Source organism: Corticium candelabrum, chromosome 1 (genome assembly GCF_963422355.1).
Source record: "Corticium candelabrum chromosome 1, ooCorCand1.1, whole genome shotgun sequence".
Classification (NCBI taxonomy): domain Eukaryota; kingdom Metazoa; phylum Porifera; class Homoscleromorpha; order Homosclerophorida; family Plakinidae; genus Corticium; species Corticium candelabrum.
In genome coordinates this window covers 15900936-15915161 of record NC_085085.1, presented here as the reverse complement: position 1 = coordinate 15915161, position 14226 = coordinate 15900936, and the positions used below count along the sequence as shown (strand labels likewise).

The following is a 14226-nucleotide window of genomic DNA, read 5'->3' as shown; positions in this document are numbered from 1 at the left end:
CGTCGACGTCCTAATATTTGTCCATGATGATGTAAATCTTTTCAATAATACATGCTTTTAAATTTTTGTGTTTTAGGTATGTACTTTTGTAAAAGAAAATTGAATAGTTACACAAAAATTTAAAGAATGCTCTTATGATTACATTCTCAAGGTGAAGGTGAATTAGAGATCTGCAGAGAACACTCTCAGTACCACTGTATTATATTACCTACATATGATACAACTACCAATAACAGCAATTATAACTAATGATGTACACAACAGTGTCAAGTCATGGTGTGTCCACTAGACAGTTAATAACAGGGCAACGCACAGGTTGCATACACATAATATCTAGTACATATGACAAACATGTGCCCATACATACATACACAAGCTACTGGCATATATGCTAGCAGCAAACTACCACTCTTGTATTCTAAAACCCAATGCTCAGTGTTATAAAACCAGTGCACATTTGATTATGACTTTGTCACTGGTATTCGAGATCTGTCTTCAAAACTCATCAATGGATGTTGTCCAAAACATGCTGCAGCTGCTGCTGGATGCATATTCAACATTCCAATGGGGTTGCCAAACGTTGGCATCATCATTCCTCCTGGTCCCATTCCTGGGAATCCCATAAAAGGACTGGCGCCTCCAAACACATGTCCTGGGGTTAGACCAAAAGATTGCATATGAGGAGAATTCCCAAAGACCATTTGTCTGGGTATCACGGGTGCACTTATGGAAGGTGAGTGCTGAGTTGTAGGTCTTTTTGGTGATGATGGAGAAGCTGCGATTCCTCGAGTTGTCGATGAACGCTTGGGACTCTCTCTCAATTTGCTAGCAGGTCTATCCTCTAACTCAGATTTAGAATCGGACTTCATACTGTTGAGCATGGTTGATGTTACACCTCCTGAGAATACAGTTGCTTTACTAGAATTATGTTGTGGACCAACTGATGCAGCACTGCTGTGATTGACAAAGGCCCCAATACCCAATCCAGACCCAATACTAGGTCCACTACCAACACTGCTGAATGCACTCGATGAACTCTTTACATGGTCAAATCCGTGATGTGCAGATACAGAAGTATCTACTCCACTCCAAGAGTGATCCAAATCAGAGTTTCGTTTATCTTGCAATTTTTTCTTTCCTTCCTTAGCAAGTTCCTTATTTTCATGAAGTTCATCAGCCTTCTCTTTCTTCAGCATATTCCATGGCATCATTGAATACAATGGGTGGAAAGATCTGCCATCTTTGCCCATATTCAGTGTAGGATAACTTCCATAAACCATTGCAGCTCTAGAGCCTTCACTTTCTAATGGTCTAGTAAGGCCAACTGGGTGAGGTCTGGGCTGAAGTGGAAATCCACGAACACCATCATGTGATTCAGTATGTCTATCTTCAGCCAACACGTGAGGAATGATAGGTCTAACTGCTTCAGGCATCACCCCTAGTCCAGGAACAGGAACTTTAGGATGAAAAGCTATAGCAGAATTATAGACACCCAAGTTAGATGTTTGACTAGCAGCAGCCTCAACTTTAGCCTGATATTCTTTCTGTGTTTCTACATGTGCTTTAATGTACTTCTGTTGTTGTTTGTGTTGATATATGTACCATGCAATATAACCATGAACAGCACACCAATGACCATGTTTCTATATAACATTTAAAACAATGAAACAACAAGTCTTATACACTTTGTCAGAATAACAAACCTTGGGCTGGAATGCGCTTGGTCCAACACCAAATGGAACAGAGCTACTCAAAGACAGACCGCTGTGTATGCCATAGGGCAGTCCCAAATGCTGTTGAATTACAAGAAAAACGTCAGGTCTCGTCAGCACTAAATCATACTCATAACTATTCACTATACCATTGCAGAGGGTCCAGTAGGTGGTATTACAGAGCCTCCATATAAATGCTCAGGAGCTGGCAGATGATGTGATCCATGCAAAGAGAATTGATGCTGATGTTGGTGATGATGTTGATGCTCATGACGATGCTGGTGCTGGTGCTGTATATGAGCTTGTACCAATGTTTGTTGATTCTGGTGTTGCGCCTGTTGCTGTTCAGTAAATAAGCCATAACTTGACGAAGTGACAGGGATTCCAATAGGAAAAGGACTTCGGTGAGGCATAATATATGCAGCAGCCATTTCAGGAGGCACATGGTCAGGAACTGAATAATATCACAATTGTAAACAAGCACAACCAACTCATAGGAAGCAAACTACTAACCTTGAAAATGTGGGTGGCTTACTGATGCTACCCCAGCCTTCTTTGATCCTTCAAAATTTGATGAATTAGAATCTCCTGGTTGGTAGGGAGCTCTTGAAGGGGCACCAGCAGCAGACGAAACACTCGATTTACTGTACACAGCAGAAACATGTGCATGGCATGACCACTGGTAGTTACTGTCTTTCATATTTGTAGTACACTTCTTACCTTGCTTTGCCTTGATCTGACTCCAAACTAGAACTTTGTTTCTTGAGGTTTGATCTCTCTTTGGCTGCTACCTTGAATAGATCATTCAAGTTTCCAGGTCCAGGTCTAAGCATTCGATGGTGGTTCACTTGATCACTGTGCTCACTCTCACACCCCTAGACAACAACAAGTACTGAAGATGATTCACTGATTACTAAGAATACTGAGTTCTCCTACTTCATGGCCTCTTACCTACAATTATAGTCTCGCGTAGCCAGGCCCCTTTCCGCCACATCATGGGGGAAGGAGTCTGGCTACACCAGACTACACTCACACCTGCTGGTAGCAGTAGAGTAGCAAAAGCCACAAAAAGTACCATCACTAATTATGCTATAATGGGATGACAGCATACATGTATATCCAACCATCTTACATAGCAACAACAAATCTTGTATCAATTAATCAGTTGTTGTCATTATTAGGCAAGTCCAGTGTGTGAAGTCTATACTCAATATACATTTATCAGTTGTTGACTACATATTGAAGTGTATTTCACTTGCTATACATAGAACACCTACAGATATTAACAAACTCATTGGCATCTACAACTAAAAAAGAACATGACAGAACAGAGAAACCTAAGTCAAGCCACAGTTTCTTCTTACACTTATATCCTCTTTTCTACCTCAAGATAAGACAAGGACACCCACCACATATCTACATCAGTCATCTACATCCATAATTCAGCACTAGGAGGCCACACCAGGGTGGCTAAACATTCAAAAACTAAGATGGAGATGCCCAATCATCTGTATTATCTATAGAATTCTGAAGCAAACACATTGACTCACACTTTCAGTGTTTCCCATAACAGATGCATGGCCAATACAAAAGATTTACGCCTACACCCCATGCATTTTTACAAAGAGACCTAACCCTTACCAAAGAAATTTAGCAAACAGTTCTCACCTTGACATCTCCTTCACTCTCACTATCACACTAGAAAAGAAAATAGTATGAACCACAAAACACAAACTAACAAGAGATAGCAGCAGAAACAACAACAATTAACAACAACAACATATAGAATGGGATGTGCAGGACACAAGTACTGATGCACATGCACAATCACGCGCCAACTGAACTGCAAGTAGCAATAGTAATCCATTCAATTGATTAGTTTACAAGTACATGCTAAAAGATTACATCAGTAACCCAGTTATGTAAAGATTGTAAGCCAATTAATTATCAAGCCAACCAAGAATTATGCACAGACCTCAGTGATGCCTACCTAGCAGTCAGGTCTGATAGCCGGTCATTGGATTCCTTGTTATGTAAACATAATAAAAAATATTTTGAAAACCGCAAAAAAATTTGGCGGGAATCCCCCTAGCCTCTGCCATTCCTACAGGAGCTTGACATAACTTACCAGGTAGCGTCTGTCTAAGTGAGACTCTGACTGATCTGAATGCTATCAAGACAGGAAGAGAAATCAACTAATTTCTGGGAACCCCACAACAACTCGGATCTCGAGCAGTAAAATGTTTTTTAGTAGTTTTTTTACGCATGCCCTCACTTCATTACTCTTGCATTGCTCACCTTTCCTTTCTTTCTTGATTGCTTGCTTCTTGCTCCCGAACTGCCTCCTAGGCTCTCATCTGAGCTGTTGGTTTCTCCACTGGTGTTTGCACGATGTTTAGCTTTGCTCTATAACCAATCAACAGATAAGACATAGGCGACGCCACTTACATCAGTGTTACCTAAAATAGTCATTGTTCCACTTAGCCTAAATAGAAGCGTTGGAGTGTACCAGACGTGCGGGAAAATATTTCTAGTTTACTTTATAAACTTTACTTAACCACAGCAGTAATGCTTTTTTTATAAGGAATTCCAGTAAAAATGGTAGGACATTCCTCTGATTAGCATACAAAGAAGCTCATCGCGGTCCAGCATGTTGACACTTACAAACCATTGGTGTTGATTCAATTACCGCAACCCGATAACAAGACTCACCGCAAACGCCTCTTATTGCCGCACATACACAAGCCTTTAGTCACCCCACGGCGAGACGAACCGACAGACAAGATTCAAACTAAAGGCTGATAGCCGCTACATCTAGATTCGCTCAATAGAATCCTAACTAGTCACCAACGCCGTGATTCCTCTTGTTGTATCCGCATATTGCCTAATCGCGCTTCTACAGACTTGATAAGCAAACCGCCCGCTAGCGTCGATTGCGCTTACGGTTTCTGCTCTCGCTCCGTCCATCTACGGGACTTTCGACGTGTTTCTGAGTGTTTCAACTCAACACGTGAACTGCCACAAAAGCGCGACATAACAAGAAACGAGAAAAGAAATCTGCATGGCTATTATACGTACAGGAGACAATAGAGAATACGAAAAAACGACAACGACTGGTACAGTGTAGAACATGTAGCACAATGTAGCGAGAATGCATCACCATGTGGCAGCGTGTTATGTAGGAGCGTACCTTGTCTCGATTAGGCGACGCCTTCCGCTTTTGAGACACGACCGCCTGCTCGTCCCTTCTCTTCGACATGATAACGCTGTCTGCCGTCGCTCCAGCAGCCTGGATCTACGCAGAAAAAGTCACAAGAGATACTTCACGCCCAGCAACTGCCCGTGATGTCACACAGTGCGGTATCAGAGCGCAACAGTGGTCGGAGGTAAGCAGCTGGAGGTAATTACATTTAGCTAATGAATGGCTTATTAGTACGGCCTGAGTCGATTAGACAGGCGATTACTTATGACTACGGAATCTGGACAAAAGCCGCAAGACGTGATGAAATCCTGACAAGCAGCTCCGTGTACAATGCATCATGCGAATAGTGCTACATTTATAGCTGACATCTGCTCGCTCCGAGTCCAAGCGAAACGAGTAAACGTAATCAAAACAGACACAACACTAGACCCGCCCCATCAAGCCACATAATCTTATCACATATGCCAGAAACGGGAAATCCTCAAGGGACAAGGCAATATCACCAAACGGATTGTCTAGCATAGAAAATAGCCAGACATAAGGCGTACAGAGTAACCCAACTTGAAACAAACAAAATCAATAATATACACAATTACTGGCTAGAGTAACACCACGTTTCCACGAAAAATTACACGTAGCTTACCTCATCTCCGTGAAGACAAGCAAACGACGCCATTGCAAATCCGTCCACTATCTCCTCGTCGACAGAGTTGCCTTTGTTCTTCTCCGTTCTGCGACGGTGTGACGCCTTTCCTCGTTTCTCTGTGCTCTTCGTCTCCAGCCCAGGTGCGCCGCCATCAGTCATCATGCCAAAGGCAACAGACTCTTCGATTTGTGATGACAGTCTGACCAACGGATTGTTGCTAATCAAAGCCGCCGGGCCAATCGCATCTAGAAGCACCGGAAGCAAACTGTAGACATAGGGAACTCCTCACTCATTTTGTTGACACGTCACGCGCCGATGCCACCCGACCAATTTGACAAGAGATAACGATATGCTTCCTTATCAGTTATCACTCCTGATGTGATAAGTTCGATTGCCGTCGCCGATACAACACGAACGCAGATGGCAAGGATTCCACAACCGCTTGCCATAAATACACGTTTCCGGTCCAACTACTGTGTGGCTGATGCGCACACTGCAGACAATCTCACAGAAGTCCTCGATATTGGACGACATTTCCGCAGCATTACACGTGTTAACGTCTTCCTGTAACGACACAAATGTAGAAAAGCGGGTGGCGGATCTCCATTACTGGATCATGAGGTGATTAAAAAGGACAATACCACGAAGGTGTCAACGAACAGCGGGGAGCACAAACAGTGTAGATAGTGTACACGTACAATGATACTTGCATTACACATTACATCAACACGATAAGGCTAATCCGATAGCATAGATAACATTCCTGTCAGCCCCAAGAGACGGAGGGCAGATTGTCTTCACTGCCCGGTACAGGCGGTAATACAGATGGAGGAAGGAGATGCACTGGAGGAAGACCAGTTGGCAGTCGTATTCCGTAAAAGCTATTGCCTTGTCCCTTGCTGCTCTGACCTTTTGATTGATGGTCAGCTCTCATTTGAGCTCGCTTGGCAAGCCATTCCTCTAGACTGGGTGGCTTCTCTGTTGGAACTGAAACACATGACAATATGATCACAAGATAGTCTTTGAAAATAAGTAAGTACTACCGAATTCTTGAAATGTTGAAGCCAGATGGCTGTATTTGCATTGAAACCCATAGGGACAGAAGCCTGTAGACACAAGACTCTGAGTCAGCTTCCAATGAATAGTAGGTTTCAGCTTTCAACTAAGTTGCTTTGCTAAATAATCACTATGAGATAGTTTTCAAATTGCTAACTTGCTAATTTCAACTTCATTAATGATTAATTAATTAATTAATTAAAGAGCAAACACACTAATTAATTGTTACTCAGTTTTACCATGACTATATCAAACATCTCCACTTGGAGCACAATCTCAGGAGGAGAAAATCTAGGAAAGGTTAATTTACTAACAAACTACCGGCTTCCTTCCCATGTTTTGCAATAAAATACAGTCGTCTACTGGGTCTACAAACTTAATTGTGCAATAGTCTCTAAGTTGAGCCTCCACAAAATCTGCTGACTGTCAGATCCATGCACCCTTGTAATACCTATACCTAAACTTATGGAGGAGCTATGAGTTGCTAATATAGCAATCAAACACAGTTTTGTTCACAAGGATGTTCAGGCATGTGAGTAAGAGCACTTTGATTGCACGGATGATGGTTGCTAAAGTCAGGCAGAGACAGAATTCAAAACAGTACAAGGTTAGGGTTATGGTCCATCACCCTACACTATAAGAAAGCACTAACCAAATCATATCTGTTGCATACTGGAAACTCTTGAAAATACCTGTACACAGTAATTTTGAAGATACTTGTCAAAGCAAATCTTAGACCCCAATTCTTGGAGAGTCGATCGTTTTCCTTTTGTCTAGTACAAACAAGTTAACACGTTGAGTTAAATTTAAAAGAAGAAAGTATTTCCTCAATTATTTCCTAAGACAGTGATTTAGACATACTGTTTGGAGAAACCTACTTCAGTTTCAGATGATGGCAGGTAATTCCATAAATGAAACAATTTAACTCATTTTCGTTTCAATAACTTATTCAAGACTCACAAATGATAGAACTGAATATGTGAATACTCACTGAAAGATTAGTGTCTTTTACAGAAATGAATATAAATTATTCTGTCTCTGATCATATTACAAGCACCAATGTAACATGAACTCCAACGCCTCTACACATGTTTGACTACAGCTACGGTGCCTTTTCCATGCCAAAGTGCAACTCTTCAACTTGTCTCCTGTAAAGTCCTACACATACTGATCCTGTTACAGTAGACATTCAATATATACCAGTATAACGACTTCCAGTTTACTGACACTTTGCATATATCAACTTGTTTTCTTAGCTAGTGTCTTTTATATTACCTTGGATTTAGAGGCATTACATATACTGACATATCAGATTTATCAACATGTAAATGAGTCCCCTAAGCCAGAATTAGCTTCAGATATAATGAAGACCATCAGAATTGCGTCATATTGATTTTCTGACTTTGTATCATCTATCTATACATATATATAAAGACAAGATCCTAAATGTTTGTGTGCCTACTACTTTCTCACGCATGGCTCACTGCTTGAATTCTCCAGACGTGCCTACCAAATGAAGAGGAACGTAACGATGTCGGTTTCGATAGATGGGTCCCCTTCGGTGGTCGACCTTCGAGCGATAAAGCTCTCTATTCTGTCTGACATCGATTTGATTGCTAAGCACGACATTCAAGAGCATAGCACGCAAGGGAATAAATAGTTTTTCGCTTTCGCACAGTTGAAACAGTAGAAATAAAGCGCTTAACAGGACACTCTAGGTGATGTCACAATAGGTGACTGTCACAAATAAATGCAAGGTCACAATACGTGACACCACAATGGATTACTTAATAGTTTCTTTTAGAGTTAAAAAGACGACATACATTTAATATATACGTACATTTTGGTTCAGTCCAGGAGCATTTCATTTCTTTCTTGCAAGTTTTCTAAAATTAAATTAATTTGATGTCACCTTGAGCCAGCTGTCACTATCCAAACCTAACGAGCGGTATACCGAATCCGCTGTAAATGCAATACTCGCTGCTAATTACTTAGAACATCTAACTGTAACTAAAACTTAAGACAAGATACTTTCATGGTAATTCCTCACAATTGAATGCACCCGGGCGAAGACAGGCAATGTAGCTAGTATTATATAATTGCATCATCAAACAGATATTTCCGTCATATGTAATGGTCCCACTTCTGTGCAGGTTCTGCAACTGTCATCCCTAGCCAGAGTCCTCTGCAACTGTGCAGAAAACTGATGGGTCGTGCGTCAGATTGAATGAAAGGACTTCCTAGAATCACACTCCAGAAGGGATCAGAACTGTCACAAGGGTAACAGTCCAGCCCCATAATACAAACACTGGTACGTCAACTCGATCTGTTGTAACCCTTGACTGCCTGTGATGCACAAAGTGTACAGCTGATCAACGTCTGCCCACAGGATGTTGCACAATGCGTATATAAACTGACAGTACAACTCGATCCAAAGAACTAACTTCACTCTACAAAACTACTCACAACTGAACAGACTCAGAGTGTCTCCCACATAGTGCTGTGATGGATACCATTACTCTCGTCCACACTTAAATACTTGTAGACTTGACCCATGCAGTTCCAGACAGTTAATGGTATCTGTTTGTCCTACCATCCAAAGAGCTTGCCGTTGACAAAGTGTGCAACAGCGCACCTGTCTAAACAAAACTTCATCTGGATGTCATCAGAGAAGTACAAACTGTGTGCAACAATCCTTTCAGCTGATCAGAATTTCTGCCATACAGCTTTAGACCAGCCATGTAAAGCAGATGACTGACAAACTAATGGTTGGCAGTCTCACCATGCCTAGTGCTCATGCAATAGCCGTAACCATAACTCCATGCTGAGAAGATTAAGAGCCATGCAGAAGAGAAAATGAGAAAGTGAATCACCTTGAAAAATACCTCGCCTAATCTGTGTGAGCCTCATTGTAATGGTACATACCGTTCTTGTAGGAAAGCATCATTACTGTCTTCCAACTCTTCATCACACGTGACAGGAACCTGCATCCATAAGACTGGACTGATCTTATTCAGCTGCAGACATCGGAGTAACAAGCTGTGTGGCACACTGTCATGAACTTTCTGGTCCAGTAGTCCAAACAAGCCATGATCAAGCTCCTGTGCCTGGTCTTACAGTCTTTGGTAAGCAGTTTGTTAATCAACAGTTAGTCCTTTGCACCAAATGAACCCTGCTGACAACCCTTCTTCTCCAATGCCATAAGGTTTTCTTGAACCAAATGCCCTCCAATCGTCTGTCTGACAACTGAAGTGAGGTCTTATAGAAGACTAATACAGTAGACACGTGATAGGCCGACAATTTTGGCCGTCAGACTTGTCATTCTTAGGTATTAGAGTGGTTGTTCCCTGAAATAACCAATCAAGCACAGAGTCCGGGTTCTAAAACAGGAGGTTAGTAGTTAAATAATCATAACGACACATGATACATTTGACCTCAAAACTGTAAACCCGATCTAGTCAGAAGCTTCTAGTTCCCTAAACTCTTGAGACACATCATCTCATCAACTGAGTCTGGTGGCCATATTATGGCATCATCACCCTCTCAGTAGAGCATTTGAGATATTTACCCTCAGCTAGGTGCCCACCAACCCAGCACATAAGTCCCAGAAAGGTACGTGTTTCTGTGTAATCCACATGGTACTAGTAACTTGCATATCAATAACTTTAATTGTGTGGACTACAAGGATTTTGCCAGTTCCAAACACCATGCATAGTCGATATCAATGATCACTAGAAAATCACTAATTATCGTTATTGTTATGATAATGATTATTATGTCGTGCTCAACCAGATCAGTCTGGTTTGTAAAGTCTATTACAAGTACCGGAAGCAAACCCTGCTTCAGAAGTACTTAGACCATCACGGCTGTCTACAAAAAAGACATGACTTTACGAAGGATCCAAGTAGATCCCAGAAGCACTGTTTTCTGTAAGTGCTGCAGGTATTATTTATTCAGTTTTAGCAATAACAATTTTTAATGCAGCTGCTAAGCACCAGTCTAAAGATATGAAGTTGCCAACCAAACATTCTGCAACAATGTAGCGATTGGCAGCTAAAGTGATCTTAATGACATGATTTATGACATGAACCTTGGATTCAGCTCTGGGGCAAAAATGACAGTTGACAGGTTGTGAGAACCATCAGAAATGTTCTGAATCAGCTTCTTGTGATGAGAGGTTTAAATAACTACCAGAATGTTGTTTGTCTATCCTGTCATGGATCACACCATCGCTACCAAACCACTATAACAATCCTACAAGCACAGGCACAGGTAGCCTCGAACTTCCAGACCAGAGAGTGCGCTGCGTGAACTCTAGTCTGAATCAGAACGGTACTAAAATGCTTTCGGAAATAGCCTTCTAAGCCAATCAGCGTCTTAAAACCGGAATGTCGGTTGTAAATTCTGATTGGTTTAGTAATAATTGGTTATGCTAAGTTCACTAATGCTGATTTTGCACGTGTGAAATCCTCGTGGGCAGCTAAGTGCACGCCAGAGTAGTGATGAAGACTCTGGCCATGGTGCATGCACACATCTTAGTTTTAGTTTCAGCTCCAGTTCTTCGATCTTTTCAAGCTTGCAGTGACAGAACATGCACAGCAGCGTCACTTTTTAGACCATTACCTTTGACAACTGGTCGAGCTGTAGTCTCACTAGTCGAGCAGTTAGACTAGCTAGCGGTCTGCCAAAGATTCAAAGAGTCGTCGCTTCATGCCATCCACCAAGATATCATGGCAAACACGGCAGACGTCTCTTCTTCATTCGTGAGATGTCATGGCATTTACAAATGATATGTTGATCTAGTTAAAATGATCCTAGGCTGTTAGACTGCCATTTAGCATCGCTTTTGATAACTACTTCTGAAATCATTTTATTATCGTTGTGGTCCAGACCAGAGTTCACGTGCTATCTGGTCTGGAAGTTCGAGGCTAAGGCACAGGAAAACTTCATCTATTTTCATCAACTGATGTACAGAAATTGGCAACCTACATTCTTGGCATGAAATCACTAAAAGTCACAAGTGGAGAGATGCTTGTTTGACTGTATCTTTATTGACATGTTCCTACAGAAGTATTGATCCTGCCTTCAGATCCGGTCAAAGCGCTACACAAGCAGATGGAACCTGCTAGAAGTGTAAAGATGAGCAGTCTACTTCTGTCGGCCGGCACCAAAGCAAGGTCGTCTGCACAATGACACAGTAGTTCTCTATGAAGGGTTAAGCAAGAACTTGCAGCGACTGATGTGTATGGACTCCATTCCTTGCTCCTTGGGACTGAGAAGCAACACTATAAGGGTGTCCATGACTTCGAATTACCTTCCCTACATACGCACAAAGTCTACTCCCACAGTGCAGGCAGCCGTTGCAATACCGTGTGGTTTTGTACAATATCTGGAGAGCTCCAACACAAGGATCCGACTCACACCTGAACAGGTCAGGTCAACACAAGTCATCAGTAAGATCCAGAAAACATGGCAATCGTTTGCAACACATGCCATGAAATGTGACTTCACACATTGCTTCCAAGTTCTCGAGTGTCTCTCTTTTACTCCTACTAGAAATGTACCAGCATGTCACAAGTGATTCTTTTGCTCTTTCCGTAAAAATTTCAGAGGTGAACTTAAAGCTTGGACTTGCTCTTCAGTCAGAAGACCCAGATTGGTGTTTGACTTAAACACTTGACAAAGGCCACAAGACAAATATGATTACTTCTAAATGCTGCAGCAGACTACATTGACAAAGAGTCGCTCTTCAAAGCCAAAGACACAAACTGGTCTGTTGCAATGGTTTGGCAATTTCTGCTTGAGACTTCATTGATCATGTAATATATTGCATACTGTAATATTTCTCCGCTTTGGTCAAACTCCTTGCGTATGCCACCACTCGATTCTTGTTCTAGCATGCACCCCAATCAAGATTCACTTGCATCTGTGTGAAACACAAATTGGGCAGCATTCGCGTGAAACTGTGGGTACGCCAAGACAAGGGCAGTACTCAGAGCTTCCTTTAGCTGTTTAAATGCTTCCTGACATTCTGCCAACCATGTGCAGGGTACTCATCTGTGTGTGAGCTGATGTAGTGGTCCTGCAATGTCAGCAAAATGATGAATGTATCTCTGGTAATATGATGAAATTCCTAAAATTGACGTAACTCAGTTACATCATTTGGAATGGCCCAATACCTCACAACCTACCTCTATTTTATCCTCTTTTGGAAGCGTTCCCTTGGCCGAAAATACATGTCCAAGATATTTCACTTCATGTTTACCAATGCAACATTTGTGTCCTCGTAATGTAAGACCAGCCTTCTGTAAACGACAAAAACTTCTTGCAAATTCTTCACATGTAGCTCAACGTTTGCTGAATAAATGAGAAGGTCATCCATATAAGCAGTACCAAAGGAAAGATCACAAAAAATTTTGTCCATCAGTCGCTAAAATGAGCTAGGAGCACCTGTTAGTCCAAACGGCAAACTTGTAAACTGAAAAAGCCTAAACCTGGTCCAGGGCAAAACACCAGAAAGAGAACTATGATCGTTAAGCAACGGAGCGCTCCTTTCGTGCAGGTGACACCATCTGGCTGGCTGTCAATACTAACTGCAGGGAAGTTAGATCCACGACGGGAAGGAGGTTGGATTGTGCAGTCAGTTAGAAGTCCAGTTACGCTGGAAATTGTGAATGGTTGAAAGAGACAAATCGTTCATGTAAATCGCATTTGTCGCAGAATTCAACCACAGCGAGCAGATCCCTGCAGCACTAATGAAACAAGCAAGCAATCGTGTCCACCTCAATTTCGCCACCTTATTCTCCCAGAAGATCCACCAAACCAGAGTGTTGCTCGATATCCTTGACGGGTTCAATGTCCACCAGATTGATCACAATATTAGGCTCGAGGACGAGCCTAGCATAAAAGGGAGTAGTGTAATGTATTGCATAGTAATTGACAATTGCATGACTAGACCGGTAAATATGACTGCCCCGATGGTTCAGTCAATTGCTAGCTATTGAGTCATTCTTTTTGTGTTCTTATTTTGTAATACACACATTGAGTTACCTATTACAATCAGGTGAAGAAAAAATTGCCTGATGATACAACTATTCCATCAAAGATCTAGATTGGTTTCACTTCTAATCAAACTCGTCAAAAGTTTCTTAGAGGCATACTGATTGTCTTGTGATATCTAATAAAAAACAGTAGTAAGACACCAGCTCAGTCATGATCATCCTGATCAAGACTATGCATCATGCTTATTCCAATATCGCAGAGAAGCTACAAAAATAGAAAACCTGGATACCCTGTGCAGCTGTGGAAAGAGGCAAACCAGTCCTTGTTGGTCAAGTTGTGACATTCTGTGTTGGTAGCCATGAATTCACCAAATTCAAGCAATCTCAAGTGTCTCCTTAGGGTGTGAAGTACCCTGTAGCATTGAGGGCAGCTTTTTACAGAGGCCAAATTGTTGTATCTATCAATGATGCCACATTTCAACAAAGCACTTCCCTTCAACATGAAACAAAGTTGAAGGCAAATCTGAATCATCTTGAAGTTGACACGTCTCAACATCCAATGCTTCTTTGTACACAGATGGAGAGCCAGACCATAATTTAACGTTTGGT

At 41.7% G+C, this 14226-nt stretch overlaps 1 protein-coding gene across 1 annotated transcript; it reads right to left on the bottom strand.

Annotated features, from left to right (window-relative positions):
- Positions 1-183: 183 nt before the first annotated feature.
- Positions 184-6408, bottom strand: LOC134180521 (uncharacterized). The gene is made up of 9 exons (XM_062647700.1): positions 5558-6408; positions 4903-5007; positions 4011-4118; positions 3381-3410; positions 2433-2587; positions 2226-2356; positions 1862-2166; positions 1704-1793; positions 184-1643 (listed from the first exon to the last, which is right to left on the bottom strand). Exons 1-9 carry the CDS (start codon positions 5720-5722, stop codon positions 462-464), a joined length of 2271 nt encoding a protein of 756 aa, XP_062503684.1. The 5' UTR covers positions 5723-6408; the 3' UTR covers positions 184-461.
- Positions 6409-14226: the final 7818 nt, after the last annotated feature.